Source organism: Trifolium pratense, linkage group LG1 (assembly GCF_020283565.1).
Source record: "Trifolium pratense cultivar HEN17-A07 linkage group LG1, ARS_RC_1.1, whole genome shotgun sequence".
In the NCBI taxonomy this organism is placed as follows: Eukaryota; Viridiplantae; Streptophyta; class Magnoliopsida; order Fabales; family Fabaceae; genus Trifolium; species Trifolium pratense.
Window position 1 is genome coordinate 25,884,365 of NC_060059.1, and position 25,575 is coordinate 25,909,939.

At 34.6% G+C, this 25,575-nt stretch overlaps 3 protein-coding genes and 2 long non-coding RNA genes across 6 annotated transcripts; 4 read left to right on the top strand and 1 right to left on the bottom strand.

Annotated features, from left to right (window-relative positions):
- Positions 1 to 3,456: 3,456 nt before the first annotated feature.
- LOC123902159 (pto-interacting protein 1-like) lies at positions 3,457 to 7,652 on the top strand. Of its 2 annotated transcripts, none has more exons than XM_045951820.1 (8): positions 3,457 to 3,844; positions 4,571 to 4,665; positions 5,353 to 5,603; positions 5,696 to 5,822; positions 6,039 to 6,312; positions 6,582 to 6,714; positions 6,843 to 6,929; positions 7,360 to 7,652. In XM_045951820.1, exons 1-8 carry the CDS (start codon positions 3,498 to 3,500, stop codon positions 7,486 to 7,488), a joined length of 1,443 nt encoding a protein of 480 aa, XP_045807776.1. In that variant the 5' UTR covers positions 3,457 to 3,497; the 3' UTR covers positions 7,489 to 7,652. The 2 variants fall into 2 exon arrangements, with proteins under 2 accessions (XP_045807776.1, XP_045807777.1); XM_045951821.1 differs by having other exon boundaries at positions 3,707 to 3,844; positions 4,549 to 4,665.
- A 948-nt stretch (positions 7,653 to 8,600) lies between these two features.
- LOC123902161 (pectinesterase-like) lies at positions 8,601 to 12,204 on the top strand. Its single transcript, XM_045951822.1, has 2 exons — positions 8,601 to 11,054; positions 11,132 to 12,204. The coding sequence occupies exons 1-2, from the start codon at positions 10,019 to 10,021 to the stop codon at positions 11,848 to 11,850; spliced, it is 1,755 nt and encodes a 584-aa protein (XP_045807778.1). The 5' UTR covers positions 8,601 to 10,018; the 3' UTR covers positions 11,851 to 12,204.
- A 5,259-nt stretch (positions 12,205 to 17,463) lies between these two features.
- LOC123902162 (pectinesterase-like) lies at positions 17,464 to 19,477 on the top strand. The gene is made up of 2 exons (XM_045951823.1): positions 17,464 to 18,469; positions 18,783 to 19,477. Exons 1-2 carry the CDS (start codon positions 17,464 to 17,466, stop codon positions 19,475 to 19,477), a joined length of 1,701 nt encoding a protein of 566 aa, XP_045807779.1.
- Positions 19,194 to 23,058, bottom strand: LOC123902164. The gene is made up of 3 exons (XR_006807507.1): positions 22,709 to 23,058; positions 19,434 to 20,827; positions 19,194 to 19,325 (listed from the first exon to the last, which is right to left on the bottom strand). It is a non-coding gene; the product is annotated as an uncharacterized LOC123902164 (long non-coding RNA).
- LOC123902163 lies at positions 20,835 to 21,633 on the top strand. Its single transcript, XR_006807506.1, has 2 exons — positions 20,835 to 21,181; positions 21,267 to 21,633. It is a non-coding gene; the product is annotated as an uncharacterized LOC123902163 (long non-coding RNA).
- Positions 23,059 to 25,575: the final 2,517 nt, after the last annotated feature.

Here is a 25,575-nt window from a genome sequence, read left to right on the forward strand (position 1 = left end):
TCCATACAAGATGGACAATAATAAAAAATTTGGGACTAGCATTAAAACGAGTTGCCTGCGCAAGATCATGAGCTATTCCATTGGCTTGTCTCCTAACATAACTGACCTTACAATTTTGACTCATATTTTTTTTTTATAAGCAAAGAATGAATTATAAGGAGTACAAGGGGTACCCAACCCTTACAATTCTAAAAGAAGCCACTAGATACTAAAAATGCAAGATAATGGATCTTTACACAAATCTGAAAATACAAGAGAAGACTTAGAAGCTATTCTACCAACAAACCAAAACCAGGAGATATAAATAATTTGATTCACTAAGGATTGCAAGTTAATGACATCTCCTCTAAACATTATATTATTACGGGCTCGCCACAAGCTCCATGTGGTTGCCAACCAAATTACATGTCGAGCTTTTGCATAAGACTTATTCTTCACCAAAGCACCAAAGGATATAAAGTGCTGCCAACAAACTTCATAGGGGATAAAATCCACATTCAGCCAGACGAAAATTTCCTTCCAAATTTGTTGCGAAAAAGAACAGTTGAAAAACACATGGTCAATATCTTCCTCTTCTCTGAAACAAAAAGCACAACACAACTCACGCGGATTAACAATAATACCTTTTTTCGCCAACGCCATACGAGTTGGTAGTCTAGATAATAATAATCTCCATCCAAATATACTCACTTTAGATGGCATGTCATTTGTCCATAATTGATTCAAGGCTTCCACCACGTTCTCGTCAATTGCCAAAGTAACCACACAAGATAGTAGGAACACATACGTCGAATGGACTGAGAACTGGCCGGTTTGATGTATGTTCCATCTAACTCTATCTTTGTCATTCGGGTAAGGGAAAAATCATGTCAACAAAGTGTCTAACTCTTGCGCTAATTTCTGCTCAGCTGCAGAAAATACCGAACTCCATTCCATCTTCCACACCCAAGTGTGATCTTGCCACATACCACTAGCACCTACCACTATATTTGGATACAAAGCTTTATTGAACAAAATAGGGAATAAACTCTTAAAACAAACTGGTCCCAACCAAACATCATGCCAAAATCTCAAAGAAAGACCATCACCCAACACATTGCTCACGTTTTTTTTGAACCAATCCCCATTCACAACTCCCCCAATCTTCATGATATCGCGCCACCACAATGAGTGTCCTATTACATCGTTGGTTGATTGCGACATAAAATTATCTACCATATTCCCATATCTATACTTCAACAAAGTGGACCACAAAGCATTTTCATCACTAATTCCTCTCCATTTCCATTTACAAAGTAAAGATTGATTGAATAAATCAAGATTTTTAATACCCAACCCACCTTTGTCTTTTGGTAGGCAAATAGTGTCCCAACTAACCCATCAAATCTTCTTTGTATTGGAACTTCCACCCCATAAAAACTTCCGTTGAATGTTAACCAATTCTTTTAAAACACATGACGGTGCCTTAAAAAAAGAGAAAAAATAAAGAGGTAGACTAGAAAGTACCGAATTGATAAGCGTTACTCTTCCACCAATAGATAAATGCCGACCATTCCAAGCATTTAGACGCTTCTTCATTGCTTCCACAATAGGATTCCAGGTTATCTTCCTCCTTGGGTTGGCACCCACCGGAATGCCTAAAAAACGGAAGGGAATAGAATCTACCTCACAATGTAGGAAAGAGGATGCGGCGGACAAAAAATTATCATCAAGATTAATTCCATAAAGCTTACTTTTGAAGAAATTAACCTTCAATCCTGACACCAATTCAAAACTTCTCAGCACCGTTTTAATGGACCATAAATTATCTCAATTTCCTTCACCGATCAATACAGTATCATCTGCGAATTGGAGTGTGTGAAAATGAAGATCATCTCTAACTTTAAACCCATGGAAGCTACTATTATCAACAGCCTTTTGCATCAATCGAGTGAGTCCTTCCGCAACTATCAAGAAAAGGAATGGAGATAGCGGGTCACCTTGTCTCAGCCCTTTGCCAACTAAGAAATCCTCTGTAGGACTACCATTTACTAGCACCGACATTGAGCTATTAAATATACAAGCTCTCATCCACTCCAGCCAATGCTGATCAAACCCCATACGACGCATCATATACTCCAGAAAATTCCAATTCACTGTATCATAAGCCCGTTCGAAATCTACTTTCAACATCAAGCACTTGTCTTTTCTTCTCTTAGCCAAATCAATCAGTTCGTTTACAACCAAAACACCATCCAAAATTTGACGATTAGGTAGAAAGGCTGTTTGACATTCTGAAATCAATTTTCCCATCACCTTTTTTAACCGAGCTGCCAAAACCTTAGAAAGAATTTTGTATAAGCAACCGACAAGACAAATAGGTCTATAATCAGACAGAACCTGAGGGTGGTCCTTCTTTGGTATTAACGCCAAAAAAGAAGCTGTGATCGCTTTTGGAAGAATGACATTGCTATGAAATTCATTTAAGAACTCCATCACATCAGCTTGTAACACATCCCAACAAGTCTTCAAGAAATTAAAATTAAAACCATCAGGACCTGGACATTTATTCCCGTCACAGCTGCTCAGAATATCACGAACTTCCTCAACAGAAAAAGGTGCCAAAAGAGTATGGTTATCTGTATCTGATAAAGAGTTAAAAGAAATGCCATCAAGAAGGGGACGGTTGCTCCATTCCTCAGTGAAGTTCTTTTCAAAAAAATTCTTTACAAAGGACTTAACATCATCTACTCCTTGAACCCAATGATCGCCATCTTTCAGAGCCACTAATTGATTGCGTCTTCTTCTGCTTTTAATGGATTGGTGAAAATATTTAGAGTTTGAATCACCTTCTCTAATCCATGTTGTTCTCGACTTCTGTTTGAGTTTGACTCATATTTAATAAAAGTTTAAATTTTTTAACCAAAAGTAAATTAAATATAAATTTGACACTTAAAAATTCATATTTACACTATCCATATTTATTTTTTTGACAATTTATTTTGGGTCAAGTGTTTTGACTATTTCTTTTGTTTAATGTTTTGACCAAAACTTTACGTTAAAATTTTCTTTTGAAATTTAAATTCACATTAACATAGAAGTAGCAAATACTTATCGAGATGAATTCAACAACTTCTATGTTAATGTGAATTTTCAACAACTTCTATGTTAATGTGAATTTAAATTTCAAAAGAAAATTTTAACGTAAAATATTGGTCAAAACATTAAACAAAAGAAATGGTCAAAACACTTGACCCAAAATAAATTGTCAAAAAAATAAATATGGATAGTGTAAATATGAATTTTCAAAATAAAAATAAATATTAGTATATAAGATGTTGTTGAATTCATCTCGATAAGTATTTTCAAAACACTATATTTTCATAATTTTTACAATTATATAATTAAAAATATTAATCTTAAAATTATGCATTAACATGCATGATGCAGTCGATTGACGACAAATTTCAGAAGAAGTATAATAAAAGAAAAAGGACCTAGTATATCGGGGTGTGTGTATGTATGGAGTCTCACAAAAGTCAAGTCTCTCTGCGAAACTCGGTGCAGAACACGTAAAAGGAGAGAAAAAGTGTCTGAATTATCGGTATCCAATTAGCGTAATATTAGTTGTAATAAGTAACAAAATATCCTTCTCTCCACTACTATTAAGCGCACAATTAAATTACTATATTCTGTTTCCAACTCAAAACGAGTCAAAAAGCTTCGCTGGTACTTCTTCTCCTTCTCCTTTATCCTACGCACCACTTTCTGCTTATCCTACGCTTCTCTCAATTCCTCAACAACAACGCTTTCACTCTTCAACACTCTCACAATTCAGCAATTTCACTCTTCCGTTTCATTTCAGGTAACGTTCTCATCGATCTATCATAATCTTCATTTTCACCTACTTTATACTATTTGCTTTTCTGTTGTTATATGTTACTTTTTCATTATCTTGATCGAATTTCTTAGGTCAATAATTTCTTTCATCGAAATTGATTTTGCTTTACACCGATCTGTAACTAATTGCATGAATTTTGATTGTAGATTTGTATAATTGTCTTAAACTGATTCGATCCGCGTTCATTTGCTTCATTTCATTGATATTTGAGTTTTATCGTGTTGTAACTGAAACCTTGTTTGTTGTTCAAGGATAGATGATATTATGTAAATAATTTAGAATTGTGTTACATTTTTTAATTTTTGATTGCATTGATTGATTTATGAGAGGTTGGAAATTATTGCAAATTTTAGATAATATATAAATCAATTGATATTTGAGTCGAAGCATCGACAATTCTATTTAAGTTTTTATACCGTGTGAATGAATTTACGTTCAGTTGAAATGCTACTTAACAATACAACTCAATGTGATTGGACTGAAAATACATACAAATGCACTATTTCCTTCTTTTTTGCTTTCTATTTGAATTGTTCAAAGTTGCAATATCACTCAGATGTATTTACTTTCTTGCAATGAGAATCTATATGGAATTGTTATTTATTTTTTTTGAATGGACTACATCGTCAAGCTTAAAAAACTGAACTATTATTAGTATGTTCTGACAGGCTTATGAATTAATTTTATTAGGAAAAGAATCATGAGTTGTTTCAGCTGTTGCGAAGAAGATGAGTTCCACAAGACTGCTGAAAGTGGCGGACCGTATGTTGTAAAAAATCCAGCAGGTAATTTGACTCACATAGACTAGAGGAGTGTATCAGCAATGATATATCTAGTTTGCAACTCATGAGAATCCATGCATCTTTGTGTGGTAGTCTCCAAGATTTTAAAAAACGGTCCGTTACCGCGAAAATGGCCGCGACAAAACGGTATAGGTAGCTACCATTACCGTTTTTCACTGTTTTTATAGGGTGAAAAAAAAATCACGCCGATACGGCCGCGACGAAACGCCATTATGTCCGCGACAAATTGTTAATAGATAGAGTCTTCCATTTTTTTTCAATAGAAATGATAATGAATAAAAATCACATTTTTAGTACAAATATGAACATAAATTATTAATTGTTATCTCCTTTTAACTCTTTCCTAATTAAAAAATTTACATTTATCTCTAATTTAAGTTGTTATACATATATGATAGTACAAATAATTTTAATAAGATTTGTGTGATATTGTGAATAATTCTCACCGCGACGACCGTAATCCGTATCGCAGCAGCCGTAATGGTCGAAATCGCGAAATCCTTATCGCGACCGTGACCGCTATTTAAAACCTTGGTAGTCTCCATTAGAGCCATAAAATGTGATTGAGATGCTGTTTGTGACACTTCATTGTGTTAAATTGTTTGATTATTTTACCTGATTTGAATTTGATGAAATTTATATGAATTTATGATAAATTCCACTGTGCAGGGAATGATGGAAATTATCCTGCCTCCGAGACTGCAAAACAGGGAGCTCAAACTGTTAAAGTGCAGCCCATTGAAGTTCCCGAGATACAGGCAGATGAACTGAAAGAAGTTACAGATAACTTTGGACAAGATTCTCTGATTGGAGAGGGATCCTATGGAAGAGTATATTATGGAGTTCTTAAAAGTGGGCAGGCGGCAGCAATCAAGAAGTTAGATGCCAGTAAACAGCCTGACGAGGAATTCTTGGCTCAGGTATATATGCTTGACTACCTTAGATCAGTATTTTTTGTGACTTCAATGAAGTTTTTCGCTTACAGACACTGCATGGTTTTCTGAGCTTTCAGGTTTCAATGGTATCAAGGCTGAAACACGATAATTTTGTCCAGTTGCTTGGATATTGCGTTGATGGAAACTCCCGTATTCTTGCTTATGAGTTTGCATCTAATGGGTCTCTTCACGACATTTTACATGGTATATGATTTTTCCTTTCAATTGGTCAAGTGTATCAATGTCGATAAACAGTGGTTGAATTTTGTCTACACTAGAGGAACTGAGAAGACTATGGATTTGAACATTAATTTTTTTTTATGCCTTGACAGGCAGTGTCTCCCTCCTTGATATATCTATTAGCTTAGTCTGTATTTTTATTATATGTAAATGTTTTCATCATTTTTTTTTTACATGTAGGCAGAAAAGGGGTTAAAGGAGCACAGCCTGGTCCAGTTTTGACATGGGCACAGAGAGTAAAAATTGCTGTAGGGGCTGCAAGAGGGCTTGAATACTTGCACGAGAAGGCTGATCCCCATATTATCCACCGGGACATCAAGTCAAGCAATGTGCTAATCTTTGATGATGATGTTGCAAAAATTGCTGATTTTGATTTGTCAAATCAAGCTCCCGACATGGCTGCACGTCTTCATTCCACTCGTGTCCTTGGAACATTTGGTTATCATGCACCTGAGTAAGATTTCAAGTTATATATATCAGATAATGTGCATCGGTTTATCCGTATTGGATTGGCTGTGATGGACCCCCCTCTTCTTCTTTTTTTTGTGAATCCCGAATAATTAGTGGAAAAGTAATAGTAAATGTTCTTTATGCCACAGTACACATGACCCATTCCCATATATTGTGTTTCTTTATCTCAGTATCAATTTGGGAAAACTATCTTTTATATTTAATGTCCTAACTTCAACTGCTAAACATTATATCTAATCTTGTGGATGGCAGATATGCAATGACTGGACAATTGAATGCTAAGAGCGATGTATACAGTTTTGGTGTTGTGCTTCTGGAACTTCTGACCGGAAGGAAACCTGTTGATCATACACTACCACGTGGACAGCAGAGTCTGGTTACTTGGGTATGGATTTATGCTTTATCATTACATCCTTCTCCAACAAAAGAAAAAAGAAACAGAACCCAAGTTTCTTTATTGTAATCTACTGTCTACTCTAAATCCATGTTGATCATAATTCATGTGTGTTTCAGGCCACACCAAAACTCAGTGAGGATAAAGTCAGACAGTGTGTTGATACAAGACTAGGAGGAGAATACCCACCAAAAGCTGTTGCTAAGGTGTTTACTGTCTTTCAGTATATTTTTCCCCTCGTTTATATTTTATTTTATCATTTTACATTCTTGTGGAAGTTTTTTGTAGCTTATATTTTATTTGAATATAAAAGAAGCTCACTAGACCACGTAATTCTAATATTTTGTTGAGATAGTAAATACTATTCAAGCAACCAAAGTTTGATTAGTTGAGCAATTGAAAGACAATGGCTATTTATCTATAATAAATTAGTATGTTCTCAGTTGTTAAGAACCATTATAGGTATTCATTATGCTAGTGGAAACATGAAAACACTAAACTGTAGAAATAATGTACACATTTTTTGTGGGAACCTTAATAAGAACCATACCCATGATAGCTGCTGTTAGAGATAAATTATTGACTTAATTAAGAATAATGTTCTGATATAACACCATGATGCCTGGTTGATTACAGATGGCTGCTGTTGCTGCACTGTGTGTGCAATATGAAGCTGATTTCAGACCTAACATGAGCATTGTAGTCAAAGCTCTTCAACCTTTGTTGACTGCCAGAGCTGGACCTGCTGGTGAAACAGCAAACTAATCTCTCTTTATTTCTTTCTATATCTGTGAGTATGTTCACAAGTGTGCATGCAAAGTATAAGAGACTGCTTCAGAAGCTGGTATTAAAATGGTCAAACATGGCTTTTTGTCCCCAAGGGTACACTGCATTCATTTTGTTCATAATCCATGAGGCTGTTTGAGGTTTCTTTGTTTCCTATATTCTTTTTAGTGCATGTTTGGTATCACTGCGGCTCACGTGATTTTGGCAAACCCAACTTGATACCAAACATGTACTTGATGATACCTCTATTCTTTTTAATATTATTTGTGGTATTTTTTTTCTTAAAAAAAATTATCTATCTTTTACTGGGACGATTGCCATTTTTACTTTATTCTCCTGGGAAAAATTGTGAAACGGAAATGGGTATACCCGGTACAAATAGCGAGTCATTGGTTTAGGTTATACATAAAATTTCAATTCCGATGTTTTGAAAACGAAAATGAGTTTGCTGCACTGCTCAATGTTTCCATTGTGATTTCAATGGGGCACAATCCTTTCCCCCAGGAAAACTTGTTTTTAAAGTGAGTAAGGGGTGATATAATTTGTATGACAACAATGACTAGAAGTTTTTTATTTTCACCAAGTAGGATTTATTCATTACAGATCAAATGTCGTGAATGAAGTCATGGACTCACCGTCAAAATATAAACTCTCTTACAGTACAATATAGCGTATATATCATGTTTCAAATTTATTTTTTATTACTGGATCAATAAGTCTTGATGGTTGGAATTATTGATGCAATTGTAGAAATAAATTTGTGCATGGTAAAACATAGGGTTACTCATGGTTGGATTGTCCACAAAACCAATTCATTACCAATTCACAACGATGTTTTCTCTTCGGGCCCCCGTGTTTCTTTTATACCCCCTGAATTTCCAATTTTGCCCTTGCAAAAAACTTCGGTTTATAGAAACTGAAGTTTTTTTTGGCCTTGAAAACAAATTTCGGTTTATAAAAACCGAATTTTACTCTGAATTTGTACTAAAAAAAATTCGATTTCTGCGAACCGAAATTTTTATCAAGGGCAAAATTGGAATATTTGGGGGTATAAAAGAAACACGGGGGCCCGAAGAGAAAACATCATTCACAACCACTTGTTATAACCGGATATCATAGCATATCCATACAATGGTTTTGTTGTTTCCACAAAACCGGTTATAGCCATAATTAGTTTTATAACCGGATTTAAATTTTTAAAACTGATTTGGACATGAAATTTCAAAAACACAAATAAAGAATAAAATTAGATAAATACAAACAAAGAAAAAGACTATAACAACCTTTATTTGGTTTTATTTCCGGATATGGATGTTCAAAATACCGGATATGGGTGTCCAACATGTCCAAAATATGGGTTTTGGTTAAAAGTCATACATTCCTTCTGTTTGCGTCCCTCGAGTCTCACACGTGCCCCCGGATTTTCAATCCTACCTCATCGAAACGTAGGATGCGAGTGTGTAAATAATAAAAATTGGGAAAAACACAGTTTGCATTCTAAAATGCGTATGAGTTTGCATTCTAGGATACGAACTGAGTTTGCATTTTAGGATGTGAACTATTTTTTCCTAGTTAGTGGGCCCCTGAGTTCACTACTTAAGTAACGAGAGGGGTATTTTTAAAATTTCCGGAAGCAAACGAGGACTTTCAGAGAGCGCAAGAAGAAAAAGTCAAAGCCATACATATGTTTATCTGATGTTTTATAAATCAGATTTAAATATGAATACAAATAACTTGTGTATTGTCAAAAAAAGTAAATTGTTTATCTTGTTAGTTTGAGCACTCCTAGTAAAACAGTTATCTCACTTGTATACTATAGAGTTGTATATATATTGATGATGAAAAAAATATTCACCAAGGCCAAGAGGGACAAAAATAATTTGCAATGCAGGGGCACCTTAGATAATAAAGTGCAAAGTTGTTATAAAAAAAAAAGAGTCTAAAATTATTATTAAAAAAATTTGCAAAGTTATTATAAAAAAATGTGCAAAATTTTATTGTGACTTGGTCACTCATAAGTGACCCTTGAGATTTCAATTAACGGCAACAAACAAACCATTCAAGTTCACTCACTAACCACAAATTATCATGAGGTTTTGCAAAAATAAAGGAGTACTCGAAAGAACATCTATGGACTAAAAAATGTTCTATGCCTCAACTATTATTAGCCATCACAATGCAAGCTAACTTTGTCAACCACAAATTCAACACAATTGTATCCTGAAAATGCAAATTCTTGCTTATTATAGAAAAAAAAATAGTAGTGTCCTAATTTATCAACTACACTTCTGAACACCCATTCATCCTAAGCTTGTTTTTCTCATCTATTCTAAGACTAAAAATAGAAATTCAACCACCTATATAAGAACCTAATATCCTTATGCTAGATAAGTGTCTAATTAGTATACAATAAACAATCACTCTCTCCCACACAAAAAAACCAAATAAGGGAATGAATTAAAAAGAATAAGAGAATAAAAGATCTCAAGAAGGCTATAACAAAAAAAATATGAGTGGAAAAGTAATAGTTTCTGGTGTATCCATCATTCTTGTGGTGGGTGTTGCCATCGGTGTCGTGTGCGTTGTCAACAAAACTGGTAATGATCCTGCATTAGCAGCACATCAAAAAAATGTGCAATCCATTTGTTCTGCAACTGAAGATCAAAAACTTTGTCAAGACACTCTTGGCGCCGCGAAACCAACCAATTCCTCTGATCCAACAGCTTATTTAGCAGCTGCGGTTGAAGCAAGTGCAAAAAGCGTTATCCTTGCTTTGAATATGAGTGACCAGTTAAAAGTTGAACATGACAACGGCGAACCTGGTATCAAAATGGCTCTTGACGATTGCAAAGACTTGATGCAATTCGCTCTTGATAGTCTCGAGTCATCGGCTAATTTGGTTCGTGATAACAATGTTCAAGCGATTCATGACCAAACACCTGACTTTAGGAACTGGTTGAGTGCTGTTATCTCGTACCAAGAATCATGCACGGAAGGGTTCAATAATGGGACAAGCGGAGAGGAACAGGTAAAGAAACAGTTGCAAACAGAAAGTTTGGATAAGATGGAGAAACTAACTGGAATTACACTTGACATTGTATCAAGTATGGTTCATCTCCTTCAGAGTTTCGACTTGAAGCTAGATTTGAATCCATCTTCTCGTCGTCTTCTGGAGGTTAATGAGCTTGACAATGAAGGGTTGCCAAAGTGGTTCTCGGCTGCGGATCGTAAGCTATTGGCTAAGGTAGGTGGTGGTGGTGCTGCTGCTGCTGGAGGTGGCGGTGGAGCTCCTGCACCAAATGCAGTAGTTGCTAAAGATGGCAGTGGTCAATTTAAAACAGTTAAAGAGGCTATTGACTCATATCCTAAGGGATTCCAAGGCAGATTCATTATCTATGTTAAGGCCGGAGTCTATGACGAATACATCACCGTTCCCAAAACAGCAATAAATATTCTTATGTATGGCGACGGTCCTACAAAGAGTATTATCACCGGTCACAAAAACTTTGTCGACGGCGTCAAAACAATGCAAACTGCCACTTTTGGTAAGTATTTATATATGGGTGTGTTATGCAAATATCTTTAATCAATTTAACTTTAATTGATTATGTTATGTATTCAGCAAATGTTGCACCTGGATTCATTGCAAAGTCAATAGCATTCGAGAACACAGCTGGATGGGAAAAACATCAAGCAGTGGCATTTAGAAACCAAGGAGATATGTCAGCATTCTTCGACTGCGCCATGCATGGCTACCAAGACACATTATACGTTCAAGCCAATCGTCAATTCTACCGCAACTGTGAAATATCCGGTACCATAGACTTCATATTCGGCGCATCTCCAACCCTAATCCAAAACTCTAAAATCATCGTGCGAAAGCCAGGACCAAGCCAATTCAACACAGTAACCGCAGACGGTACAAAACAACGAAACATGGCCACAGGAATTGTGCTCCAGAATTGCCAAATCACCGCAGAGAAGGAATTGTTTCCAGTTAAAGACCAACTGAAATCATATTTGGGTAGACCATGGAAAGAATATGCTAAGACAGTGGTTATGGAATCTAACATTGATGATTTTCTTGCACCAGAAGGGTGGACTCCATGGGAAGGAAATTTGTATCTTAATACATTGTATTATGCTGAATATGCTAATACTGGACCTGGTGCTAATCTTAATGGAAGGATTAAGTGGAAAGGTTATCATCCTAACATTAATAAGAATGAAGCTGCTCAATACACTGCTGAACAATTCCTTAAAGCTGGACCTACTGGAAGAGCTGATGATTGGTTGAAGGCAACTGGTATTCCTTATACAATTGGATTTGAAAAACCATGAAGAAATCAAGATATAATAAATTAAATTTGAGGGTTGCTCCTTTATTTATTGTTTAGTTTCTTACAACTGTGTGCTTTTATGTACACAAGTTTGATTAGTTATTATGTATCTATAGATTACTAGCTTACATGTTGATTCTACTTTGAAGCTGGTCTCAATTTCAAGCTAGCTCAGGTGGAATCCTTTACGAATAAAACCACTTTGTAAGTGTTTCATGTATCTCATTAATTAATGAGAAGAGTTTTGTTATTTGATCATCGAAATATCGTATATGTTTATTTTATCTCATTAATTAATCGAAGAGTTTTGTTATTTGAACATCGAATATTGTATATGTTTCTTAATTTTATTTATTTCTGCAACTTGGAAATCACTAGGCCTCCAGAAAAATTCAAAAGTTATTAATAAAAGGCTTCGTATTCTTCTTTTTTAGGGAAAAAAAGCCTCATGTTCTACTATTTTCAAAATTAAAATTAATATTCTCTCAACAAAGAATAAGTCAATTAGTTGACTTTATTATCAATTAGGAAAATATGAAATAAAATTGATTATATTAATTTAATAAATAATTTATGAAAAATAACATTTATACTAAAATTAGTAATTTTACTAAAATACTATTATAAACTTTAGAAATGACTTATCAATTCTTAAATCTGTCTTAGACCTTCTAATATGTTGGGTTGGCCTTGCTATTTCATTCGGTCTCATTTAATTTTCTCAAAGAAATAAAAAAATTACTCAAAATAAGTAGCCTTATCAAGCCTTTTACAGAAGCAGAGGTGAAATCAGCGGTGTGGGACTGTGATAGTTTTAAAAGTCCTGGGCCTGATGGGATAAACTTGGGTTTCTTTAAGGATTTTTGGACTGAGTTGAGGGGAGATGTCATGCATTTTATTTTAGATTTTCATCGGAATGGAAAACTGACAAAAGGTATCAATTCTACTTTTATAGCGTTGATCCCAAAGGTTGATAGCCCTCAACGGCTGAACGATTTTCGACCGATTTCGTTAGTTGGTAGTATTTATAAAATTTTGGCGAAGGTACTTGCGAATCGGTTACGTCTTGTTATTGGTAGTGTGATATCGGAGTCTCAGACGGCATTCGTTAAGGATAGGCAGATCTTGGATGGAATTCTTATAGCCAATGAGGTTGTGGATGAGGCTCGGAAGTCTAAGAAGGAACTTATGCTTTTTAAGGTGGATTTCGAGAAAGCCTATGATTCGGTGGATTGGAGTTATTTGGACAAGGTTATGGCGAGTATGTCGTTTCCTACTTTGTGGAGGAAGTAGATTAGGGAGTGTGTGGGTACGGCTACGACATCTATTTTGGTCAATGGTAGCCCAACTGATGAGTTCCCTCTTGAGAGAGACCTTAGACAAGGAGATCCGCTGTCTCCTTTTCTTTTCCTCTTGGCTGCGGAGGGGTTAAATGTGCTGATGGAGGCTATGGTAGAGCATAATTTATTTGTGGGGTATAGTTTAGGGGAGTCAGATCCTATTTCGGTGTCACATTTGCAGTTTGCTGATGATACTCTGTTAATGGGGGCGAAGAGTTGGGCTAATGTAAGGGCTCTGCGAGCGTTACTAGTGTTATTTGAGACAATGTCAGGTTTAAAGGTCAATTTTAACAAAAGTTTGCTTGTTGGGGTGAATATTCCCGAGTCCTGGTTAGGCGAAGCTGCGTCTGCTTTATGTTGTAAAGTGGGAAAAATTCCTTTTCTTTACCTTGGCCTTCCTATTGGGGGTGATTCGCGGCGTCTGGGCTTTTGGAATTCGGTGTTGGAACGTTTAAAGAATCGATTATCTGGGTGGAAGAGTCATTTTCTTTCTTTTGGTGGTCGTCTGGTTTTGATTAAGTCTGTCTTGACATCTCTACCTGTTTATGCTCTCTCCTTCTTCAAAGCTCCTTCAGGTATCATTTCCTCTATTGAATCTCTTTTAATTAAATTTTTTTGGGGGGGGGTGTGAGGATGTTAGGAAAACAGCTTGGGTAAATTGGAAAACTATTTGTTTACGGAAAGAGTATGGAGGTTTGGGGGTGCGGCAGTTGCGGGAGTTTAATTTGGCACTGTTAGGTAAATGGTGTTGGAGGATGTTAGTGGATCGAGAGGGGTTGTGGTTTCGTGTGTTGGCAGCGCGATATGGGGTGGAACGAGGGAGATTGAGAGATGGAGGGCGGCGAGGGTCCTTGTGGTGGCGAGAGATAGTGAGCATTCGGGTTGGTGTTGGAGAGTCAGGGGGAGGTTGGTTCGGGGAGCATGTTGTTAGGATAGTGGGGGACGGTTCAAATACTCTTTTTTGGACTGACCCATGGGTGGATGAGACTCCTTTATGTGAGCGATTTGGCCGTCTGTTTGCTTTATCAGAGACCAAATCGCGTACGGTGGCTGAGATGTTCTCGTTAGGGTGGGGGATGGATGGGGCGGCTTGGGTTTGGCGGAGGCAGTTGAGGGTGTGGGAGGAGGACATGTTGAGGGAGTGTCAGTTTTTACTTGCTAACATTTCTTTACAGGCACAGTATTCAGATAGGTGGCGGTGGCAGCCAGATCCTGACACAGGTTACACTGTTCGAGGAGTTTACCAGCTTTTGACTACTCGCGATTCAGTTTCTTTGGATGAGGCAGATCATCTTGTTTGGCATCCTCAGGTTCCTTTGAAGGTATCCATCTTTGCGTGGCGTCTACTTCGCGATAGGTTACCTACAAAGACAAATCTGGTTACTCGAGGCATCTTATCTTCTTCAGCACAGGTGTGCGTAGCTGGTTGTGGGGAGGCAGAGTCGGCTCATCATTTATTCATCTCTTGTGAGTTTTTTGGTTCTCTTTGGGCTTTGGTGTGCACGTGGATTGACATTTCTTTGACGGACTCCAGTACTATCCGGGACCACTTCGTTCATTTCACATCATTATTTGGTGGATCTCGGGTACGACGGTCTTTTTTGCAGCTTATTTGGCTTGTCAGCGTATGAGTCATATGGACGGAAAGAAATCATAGATTGTTTACAGGCTCAACTAGCACTTCTCTCCAGATATTAGACAAGATCAAGTTATTTTCGTATAGGTGGTTGAAGTCGAAGAATGTTACTTTGGCTTTAAACTACCATAGCTGGTGGTCTAGTCCTTTGTTATGTTTGGGCTTTGTATGATGTTGATCTTTATATTTTTCTTTTCTGTCTTTCTGTAAACTCTGGTAGCTCATCTAGGCACACCTTGTGCTGAGGTGACTATGTTTAGTTTAATATATATCTCATTTTAGCTTCTTCAAAAAAAAAAGCTCAAAACTTTACATCGCCAAACATATATAACCGTAATATATAATTAAAATTGTAGCTTATAGCTTAGATCAATGGATCATACATTTAATAGTTTATGTCTAAAAACTAATGTCAAAATTGAATCACCAAAAAATAAATAAATTATTACTAGTTTTTATAAATTTAAAGATTATAAGACGGGTTGGTTTCGGAGAAGAGATTAATTACTATACACTGTCGGTGTAAAATTCTTTTTGCACATGCACAAATCACGCCAAGTAGATTTTTGTCGAGAATATACAGTAAAAATATGGGCATAGTGTCAATACAATTTTCAGAGCAATTTTTTGAAAACTTATAGGAGTCAATTTGAAATTTTTTAAAAATATGGGGACCAACCTATAAATTTTTTAAAATTATAAGAACTAATTAAATTAATATTCACATTGTATAGAGTAAGAAAAAAAATTTAAATTCCTAGTGTTTATGTATCATTTGAAACTCCATAAATTTAACTATAAGATAAAATATCTCAGAAAATCTCGCTAAATTTCCATAATTTTTTTAATTTGAATTCTCTCAAAAAATTACATTATCTCATCAAAACACATGCCTTTGCACAAACTTTTAAATGATTTTTCAGGATTCGTTATTGTGTATAAGTGGTTGCAGAGTCGCTGAAATCTGCAATCACTTGTTTTTAGATTGTGATTTCACTAAGTTGATAGTAAAATTTTGAGCCATCTTTGGTCTTTAGCTAATGTTGTTGATGATCATAGTTTGCAATTTTGCAATTCCTATATTTTTGTTAATTAATGATGCCCGGTCCGGTTTACGAGTTGCGTGTTGTTAGAATTTTTTGAAAGAAAGAAATAATAGGTTATTTGTTCATAATAAGTTTTCGGTTGAAGTTATGTTTTTTTTTTAACCAAACAAACTTAATTCATATCATTAACTAATAAATGTTCAATACATAAGGGAATAATCTCAAATCTATGGAAACTAGCTCAAACATTAGCCGCCCTAGCAAGAGTATGAGCAACCAAATTCGCTTGTCTCCTAACAAACTTAACCTCAAAGTTTACAGAAGATGACATAAGAAGAATAATGTCGTTAACAATTGAACTGAATTCTGAATTGCACCGTCTTCTCGAATGGATGGCGTCAACCAACAACTTTGAGTCACTTTCAAATTGGACTCGCTCAAATCCACAATGGATAGCCTCTTTCATTACAAGTAATAGTGTCAATGCTTCGCCTTCCACTATGGAATAAAAAGGCTGCTGCCATTGAGTCAAGCCAGCCACAAAATGCTCATTGGTATCACGAAAGCAAAGACCCATAGAAGTAACACCGGACTCAACTACAAACACAACATAACATTACACTTTATCCATCCCGCTCCTGGTTTCTCCCCGGTTGAAGTTATGTTTGATAGGGTCAAAGTTGTATTTTGCTGGTGGATGAAGTATCAAAAGAAAGATTTTTCTTTATGGTGGTCTAACTCTTTGAATTGTTTGGGGTTTACCCTTGAATAATTGCCATTATTTATTCCCTTTTCTTTTTTTAACCTTTAAACATCTTATATTTCATTTCTTGTTAGGCACATCTTCTACTTAATATTTAATATATTCATTTGGTTTATTAAAAAGAAAATTAATATTAATATTAATATTAATATATCATTTCTATAACTTTTTTAAATTTTATGTTTTGTATTCAATTTTGTTTTTAATATATATCGAACATTTTACCAACAAAATAGATGTAAGTGGTCGGTATTTGAATCTCTTAATCATATGATTCTTTAAATAAATTAAATTACCTATCTATCACGTCAATTTCTGTAATTGTGTGCAAAGATACTTTTATAGTTATTTTATTCCGTGTCTTGTCTAGACTTAATTTTTCATTTTTTTTACTAAGTTTAGATTTAAAAGTTGATCACCATAAATCTAGAGTAACATAAAACAAATAAACCCGTCTAAGTAGCTTCATAAACACCCTACTAAAAATAATTTAGAGGATGAAACTGTAATCAAAGTGATGGACAACGAAGTCCCATATACATGACCAATGAATTGCTTGAACGACTAATCGTTAACTAGTTTTTAGCATATATAGCTCATAGAATCAATGAGTCAATTTCCATAGAAATGGTCAACATGTCCCTAAAAGAAATCTTAAACCATCAATAAAAAACAGAAATGGTTAATCAAACAATCACCAATATTATCTCATAACATCATTCCCATAAATAGTAGGGAACAAAATCTAATGTCTATTTTTTCATTTTCATATATAAAACCATTGCATAGGTAAAATAATACAAAAAAGTTTATAACAAAAAAAAAAAAAATGGAAAGTAAAGTACTTGTTTCAGCTGTTTCTCTTATTCTTGTAGTAGGTGTTGCCTTAGGTGTTGTTGCTGTTGTTCGAACGTCGAACAAACCCGGTGAGGATGGTTCTCAATTGAATGCACATACTAAAGCTGTTGAAACTGTATGTCAAGGTAGTGATGATAGGAAATTTTGTACTGACACTCTTAATCCTGTTAATACCTCGGACCCTAATGATTATATAAAAGCCGTGGTTAAAACATCGATGGAAAGTGTCATCAAAGCCTTCAACATGAGCGATACGCTAGCAGTTGAAAATGACAAAGGTAACTCGACTGTAAAAATGGCGCTCGATGATTGTAAAGATTTGTTACAATCCGCGATACAAGAATTACAAGCCTCCAATGTTTTAATTCATGATAACAATTCTCAAAATGTTACTCAACGTACCGCGGAGCTTAAAAATTGGTTAGGTGCCGTTGTTGCTTACCAACAATCGTGTCTTGACGGTTTTAATACCGATGGTGAAAAGCAGGTTCAGTCGCAGTTGCAGACAGGTAGTTTGGATGATGTACAAAAACTTACGGCATTAGCACTTGATGTTGTGTCTGCGGTTGCAAAAGTACTTGATGCATTTAATTTGGATTTGGATGTGAAAACTTCGTCTCGTAGGCTTTTTGAAGTCGAGGATGAAGACGGAGAGGGTTACCCAGAATGGATGGCCGCTGCAGATCGTAGGCTAATGGCTGATATGAGTACCGGAATGTCTGTTACGCCTAATGCAGTTGTTGCCAAAGATGGTAGTGGTCAATTTAAAACGGTTCTTGATGCTATTAATTCTTATCCGAAAAATCATGTAGGTAGATTTGTTATCTACGTGAAGGCTGGTGTCTATGATGAATATATTCTGGTTGACAAGAAAAAGCCGAATCTTTTATTATATGGCGACGGCCCTACAAAAACCATTATCACCGGTAGTAAGAATTTTGTAGATGGTTGGAAGACTATGCGGACGGCTACATTCTGTAAGTTCTTCTCATTCGATTTAAACATTAATTAATCATGTTAAGAATTATAATCAAAATATATATCTAGATTACGTAGCAAAAAAGTAATATTCGTCTCATTCAACGAATTATAGTATAATCAAATTTCAAAAAATATGGGACAAATACAATCGATTTGTTCATAATTGAAAACGCGCTATGTCATTGTGGAGGACTATTAAACCTTTATATTGCGGCCATATTCATAATTTCTGTTAAATACCGAAATGTAGAACTATGACCAGACCAAACCCTCGAAATTAATATGATAAGTTTTGTGATGTATATGCAGCTACTGTTGCGGATGATTTCATGGCAAAGGCAATGGCATTCGAGAACACAGCAGGAGCAAGCAAACATCAAGCAGTAGCACTTCGTGTACAAGGTGACCGATCAGCTTTCTTTGACTGCGCCATACGAGGTTACCAAGACACATTATATGCACACGCCCACCGTCAATTCTACAGAAACTGCGAAATTTCAGGCACAGTTGATTTCATTTTCGGCTACTCAGCAACAGTAATACAAAACTCCAAAATAATAATTCGAAAACCAGAAGCAAATCAACAAAACATAGTAGTAGCAGATGGAACAGATCAAAAGAACATGCCAACAGGAGTAGTACTTCAGAATTGTGAGATTATGCCAGAAGCAGAATTACAAGCTGATAGATTAACAGTTAGATCATATTTAGCGAGACCATGGAAAGCGTATTCGAGAGCAATATTTATGGAAAATACTATAGGTGATTTAATTCAACCAGATGGATATCTTCCTTGGTCAGGGACTCAATTTCTTGATACATGTTATTTTGCTGAGTATGCTAATACTGGACCTGGTTCAGATGTTAAAGCAAGAGTTAAATGGGGAAAAGGTGTTCTTACAAAAGCTGATGCAATGAAATATACTGCTAATGAATGGATTCAAGCTGGTATGTGGTTACCTGCTACTGGTATACCCTTTGAACTTGGATTCACTAAAGCTTGAAATTGAGTTACATGACTAATTATACCACAAAAGGGTATATTAACAAACAAACAATTGTAGGAACTTTTATAGGATTATAATATAGAGGTTAAGTAAAATATGTATAGTAGAGAACCAAGAAAGAAAGAAAGAAAAATATGTAAAGTGGAAATTAATTGTGATGACACAAAATGTGGAGTATATATGTATGTACACTTAAATATGAGTTTTCTTTTGTATAGAGTATTGAATATTGATTGTAGAAAAATAAAATTTTATTGCAAGAATGAAATACTTCAACACTTGTGCCAATGTCATGTTTACTTCTTTAGGATAGTGAGCGATGTCTTTGACAAGTGGTTAGACTCCCACTCAGTAAGTGTGGAAAAGTGAGAAATTTGGGGTTCAGATCCCGACCCTTCCAATAATATTTATGGTAGTTACCAACTGAGCAATACTTGCGAAACAAAATTTTATTCACTCTTTATCTCTTATATAGTTTTATATGGCCAAATTTATGGTGCACAAATGAGACAAGTATTTTGTCATGCACAAACTTGTTTTCACCATTGGATCACCCATTGAATCGAATGGATATGATGTGGCATTTTTATCCAAAAATGGTAAAATTTATTGATCAAATAACAAAAATATACTTATGCATGGTGAAAGACTTGTCACGTTTACATGTTAGACAAAACCACTTTATGAACATCAAATATGTATTATGGCGGTAACGTTAGACTCACACTAGTTACTCTTAGAATTGTGTATTGGGTCTAATTAATCATTACAAAACCGGCTTGTAAAGTGAGGATTGCCTCTAGTTTATAAATACTTAGTCAGGCCATATCGCAACCGATGTGAGACTTCTTAACAGTTACAATTACCTCAAAAGAATACTACAAACAAATTTTTTAGTTACCACGTTATAAGACGACAAAGTTTTTACTGCCATTTAGAAGTAACTAATCTCTACCGAAGAATTTGCTGGACGTGTAAGGTTAGTTCTTCCCTCTCAGTAGTGGTGTGACTAATCTTTGTCAGAGAAGGTGCACGAGATGAATTTTTTCCTCTCAATCAAATTTTATCCATACACAAGAATCATTCATCGAACACCTAACCGCTCAATTATTGATCATATTATGCTAATGTGTAGTTTTTGCATGCTAATTCTCCTTTAGTTTTTGCTTACTCCCCTCTAATTTCCGCATCTTAACCCTACACCTTTGAAAGTGACCTAATTCCGGTTGGTGAAGCATCGAATCCTTTCAAATCTTTCAGAAAGATCAAACACATTGTTCAATCTTAATTCTTAACCACCAAATTCACCCACTATCCGTACGTGTGTGCAAGCTATAAAATTGAAATCTTAGAAAGAAAAAAAAAATCATGAATAGATAATTTGCAAACAATTTCTGACCTTACTTATTTCATGTACATAAATTTTTCTACATGAAACCGGCTAAAAAATTCAAGGACCACATGACATCAATCAATAGCTTAAATTTGAAAAAAAAATAAAATAGTTACTAATTCTAACAAGAAAATAGATAGTGAGGTACTTCATTTTAGATATTGTCCCATTTTATTATATTATCATTATACTGTTTTGGCCCAAAATAATCAATCAATCATTATCATAAGTTGAGTTTTATTTAATCTCAATATATTGTGGCCCTTCTAGTGACGCCAAAGATAAGATGATATCAATGAGATATTAAGGTACATGACAACCCAAGTAGACTCAACAAAATATTAAGGTATCAATGAGATTCTCCAATAATGTAATGTAACTGAATTTTTTCAGGTACATGGATGATGATATTCCAAAGGGGTTATGTGGATGGAGTTGGAAGGAGAATAAATTGTTTGAGTTGGCTTTAGCTTTGGTAGATGAGAGGCATCCGGAACGGTGGGAGATGGTTGCGGCAATTGTTGGAGGAAAAAAGAGTGCAGACGAAGTTCGGGAACATTATGTGATACTTTTGGAGGATTTGGAGCTTATAGAATCTGGAAAATTTGATCATAAATTTGGAGAAGATCATACTTGTGTTATTGTTGACCTTACTAAGTCCTTGTGCTTGTCTGATAATAATATTGATTGATATAGCTTCATGTAAGTTCTTACTTTTTATGTAACAAAATTAAAATAATTTTATCTTTATTCTCTCATATAACTTGATGATGTTCTGTTATATTTTGTATTCTTTTATGCTCCTACTTTAGTATTTTTATCATATAAACTATAATGCTATACTAATTCCTATGGTAAGTAGTAACATCATAAGTTTTGAAATTTCATTAATCTTGTTTATATCATAGTCTTAGAGAATAAAACTTTCATGCTTCATGCATAATCACTTGAACTGTGTCAGATGACTATGATACGTGCAGGAAAGGGTATACATCAACTAATGTAATGTCTGTTTGAGGATTGGTTTTGCCATAAAAAAACGTCAGCGGCGCAGCTTGTTGTCTGTGTTTGTCTTTCATTCATATATAATTATATTGAATATATATAATCCAAAACAGGATAATAAGTTGGCTTAATCATGCAAACAACAGTAAAAGAAGTTACAGAATAAGTCTTGCCTCAATGTCCATATAATCCTAGTAATATAACAGTTTTAGAAGTCGCTACAACGATATTGCAATGGAAATTTTGGCCGCGACCTCATTTATCTGTATTTAATTACAATATAAAGAATCACAGCTTAATTGCAGCCACAATTTAGAACAATTTGTCCCATGACATATATCAGTAGTTTCTGGTAAATTTCAAGAGATGATTTTATCTACCATCTCTTATCTCACCATATATTTGTCTGAAATTGAATGAATGGTGACAAGATATGAAGACATGAATCAAGTAGCATATTCCAATGATAAGGTATTTAAGAACATGGAAACATAAAGACAAGAGAGATCATTAGTGACAAAATGTGTTTGTTTAGCCAAAGCTCATCAACATCACTGCCTTTTAAAGTTGAATCCACAAATTGAACTCATTTTAATATACAAATCATACAAGATAATAAATAAATCAAAAAAAAAAAAGAGGAAAGGGACTAAGAATTAAATATTAATGGAAACAAAGCCAGGGAAGAGGCAGTGCATGAGCGGAGCCACAACAGCTATCTCATCTGTTGATGGTTCCATCCATGCTCTGTCTGTTCCCTGCCTTCGTCTTGTCGCTAACTATTAATCTCAGCCCCCAACCTTTTATACATCTAAATTAAATTATCTTACCTCCTCCATGTTAGACATCCTTAGTGTTAAGCAGCTTCTCATATTCAATAAGATTCCCTTCTCATTGAAAATTTGGTTTGTTAAATTATGCATAAAATGCAATGTTGAATGAAGTTATTGATTGATTCTGATTCTATATGTAATAATCACATAAAGGAGGGGATGTTTGTACTTTGCAATTTTGCAGTACATATACATGTACTAGGAAATTTTAGGTGTACTACTTAATGTACTACTATTAGTAGCCAACTCAGCTTAGCTAAATCAAATTTTCAAAGTTTGGATTCTGGAAGACATAAGTGTACTTCTAGTTTTAGCTTGTAGTACATCAACAGTAATCATTGCATTTGAAATTAGAAAAATCCTTAAATGGTTACGAGCATTTACACTCACATAAAAATATATGGATTTAATTTAAATACACCGACGGTATAAAATAATTTTACACCGTCAATCAATATCAATCATATTTTTCGCCACATCACCCACTTTCTTGATATGAAATGGCAAAATGGTGATTGTTTATTGAACGATCGTGTAAAACTATTTTACACTGTCAGTGCATATCAATTAAACTCAAAATATATACTATTTAATTATTTAAAAAATGTATTTTATTTAATTATTTTCTCTTTCTACCTTTTATGAAACATGTGAGTGTGGGGCTTTGCCCCTCTTTTGTACCAAAGAAAAAATGAAATTTTTTTTTCTACCCCAACAATCTTCACTCTACCCCAACATATTTTTCAAAATACCCAGTATACCCTTATAAAAAATTAGTATATTTTAATTTTTTTTTTTGGCGTATTATACTGTTCCGGTAGATTGTTTCATCCTCAAAAAAACTGTTCCGGTAAGTATTTATCTTTACCGGTATGTTAATTTTACCGGTACACTTTTTAAAAAATATTCCGGTATTTTAATTTTACCGGTACACTTTTTAATAAGTGTTCCGGTATGTTGATTTTACCGGTATACTTTTAATAAGAGTTCCGGTAAACACTATCTCTTCGTTCAATGCTAGAAGAGCTGCAGTTTTTATGCAACATTTTCTTTTCAACAAATCTGGAAACACAAACACACCAAACTGAAACCCCATCCAATTTGTTGTGCCTCTAAACAAACACTTTGAATTAGATTTAATAAAATCAACTCCACCCATGAAAGAAGCTCACCTGCACCAGCAAACCTCTGACGCAAATTAAGTAGAAGGGACAAACAACCACCGTGGCGATGCCGGCGGTGGTGTAATGGGTTTCATGACCCCCCAGCAACCTTCCGAACAAAAAGGGGTTATGGGTAGAAGGAAACGCATACTAGCTTAAATAGATATCGCTACAAGTGATGTGATTGATTCATAATCTAAGCAAATAAAATTGATAGGACGAGTAGAAGGAATCAAACATACCGGAACACTTTGTCTTCAAAAAAAACATACCGGAACACTTATTAAAATCAAGTGTACGGTAAAATCAACATACCGGAACACTTATAAAAATCAAGTGTACCGGTAAAATCAACATACGGGAACACTTATTAAAAAGTGTTCCGGTAAAATTAACATACCAGAACAATTTTTAAAAAGTGTACCGGTAAAATTAACATACCGATAAAGATAAATACTTACGGAACAATTTTTTGGGAGGATGAAACAGTCTACCGGAACAGTATAATACGACAAAAAAAAATTAAAATATACTAATTTTTTATAAAGGTATACTGGGTATTTTGAAAAATATGTTGGGGTAGAGTGAACATTGTTGGGGTAGAAAAAAAAAATTCAGAAAAAAGAAACATTGTCAGTAGGGGTGTACATGGGCCGGACTGGGTTTGGCCAAAACCAAAACCCGAAACACATAGGGTGTTCCAGATTGAGTCTAGTAAAATAACCACCCGTTACAACGTTGGACCGGGTTGGGTAAATCCATTAATTTCCGGGTTGGGTTGGGTTGGATGGTGGGTTACCCAAATTATTTTTTTATTTTTTTAATATTAAATATTTAAATGACAAATCATCATATTTTTTCATTAAAATAACTCATCCATTGTATTTTTTTGAAAAATAGTGTAACTTTTTTTTACTATAAAAAATAATAACCAATTTTTTTATGTAACCCACTAATTTACGGGTTGAATATTGTGCTATCCAAAGGATTTTTTTATGTTTTTTTATATCAAATGACTAAACGATGAAACATTTATAAAAATTATTAAATGTTTTTATTTTTCTAAAAAATAGTGCAATGAATTATGATATTTGTTTATAAAAATTATTCAATCTTTTTCCTTTTTTAAAAATAGTGTGATAATTTATTATATTTGTTTATAAAAATTATTCAATCTTTTTATTTTCTTAATAAATAGTATAACTTATTTACACTACAAAAATATTTAATGATCAAATGACAAAACATTTAGTATTTTCATAAAAACTATTTCAAAAAACCATAACACTAGTGGGTCAGTGAGTTTTTTGGGTTGGGTCCGATTTTACACGTAACCTGATTTTTTTATGGGTTTTTCATTTTTGAAATCCGTATCCACCCAATTGTCCGACCCGACAAACTTTAAGGGTTGGATTGGGTGGGTTTGATCGGGTCGACCGGATTTGTCCGACCCATGTACACCCCTACATGTGAGTGTGACCAAATGAAATGATTAAATCTTTGTGATCACCCAAAGACTTCCTCGTACATATTAAAAGTATCTCAAAATAAATATTATTATATTTTTTCAAAGTTGTATTAATTATTATTTTTTTATTTTACATCCAAATTAATATTGTCTGCATTTCAAATTATTATACTTTATATATTATACATTTATAATAATAGTTAATAAACAATACTCTCTCCGCTTCTCCTCCA

Bases quoted from the DNA above. Each gene is read 5' to 3' on its own strand.
- LOC123902159 (XM_045951820.1), top strand. From the start codon at position 3,498: ATGTATGGAGTCTCACAAAAGTCAAGTCTCTCTGCGAAACTCGGTGCA. The intron at 5,823-6,038 runs GTATATGATTTT...TTTTACATGTAG, and splicing joins TCTTCACGACATTTTACATG to GCAGAAAAGGGGTTAAAGGA. The intron at 6,313-6,581 runs GTAAGATTTCAA...TGTGGATGGCAG, and splicing joins TTTGGTTATCATGCACCTGA to ATATGCAATGACTGGACAAT.
- LOC123902162 (XM_045951823.1), top strand. From the start codon at position 17,464: ATGGAAAGTAAAGTACTTGTTTCAGCTGTTTCTCTTATTCTTGTAGTA. The intron at 18,470-18,782 runs GTAAGTTCTTCT...ATGTATATGCAG, and splicing joins TATGCGGACGGCTACATTCT to CTACTGTTGCGGATGATTTC.
- LOC123902161 (XM_045951822.1), top strand. From the start codon at position 10,019: ATGAGTGGAAAAGTAATAGTTTCTGGTGTATCCATCATTCTTGTGGTG. The intron at 11,055-11,131 runs GTAAGTATTTAT...TTATGTATTCAG, and splicing joins AATGCAAACTGCCACTTTTG to CAAATGTTGCACCTGGATTC.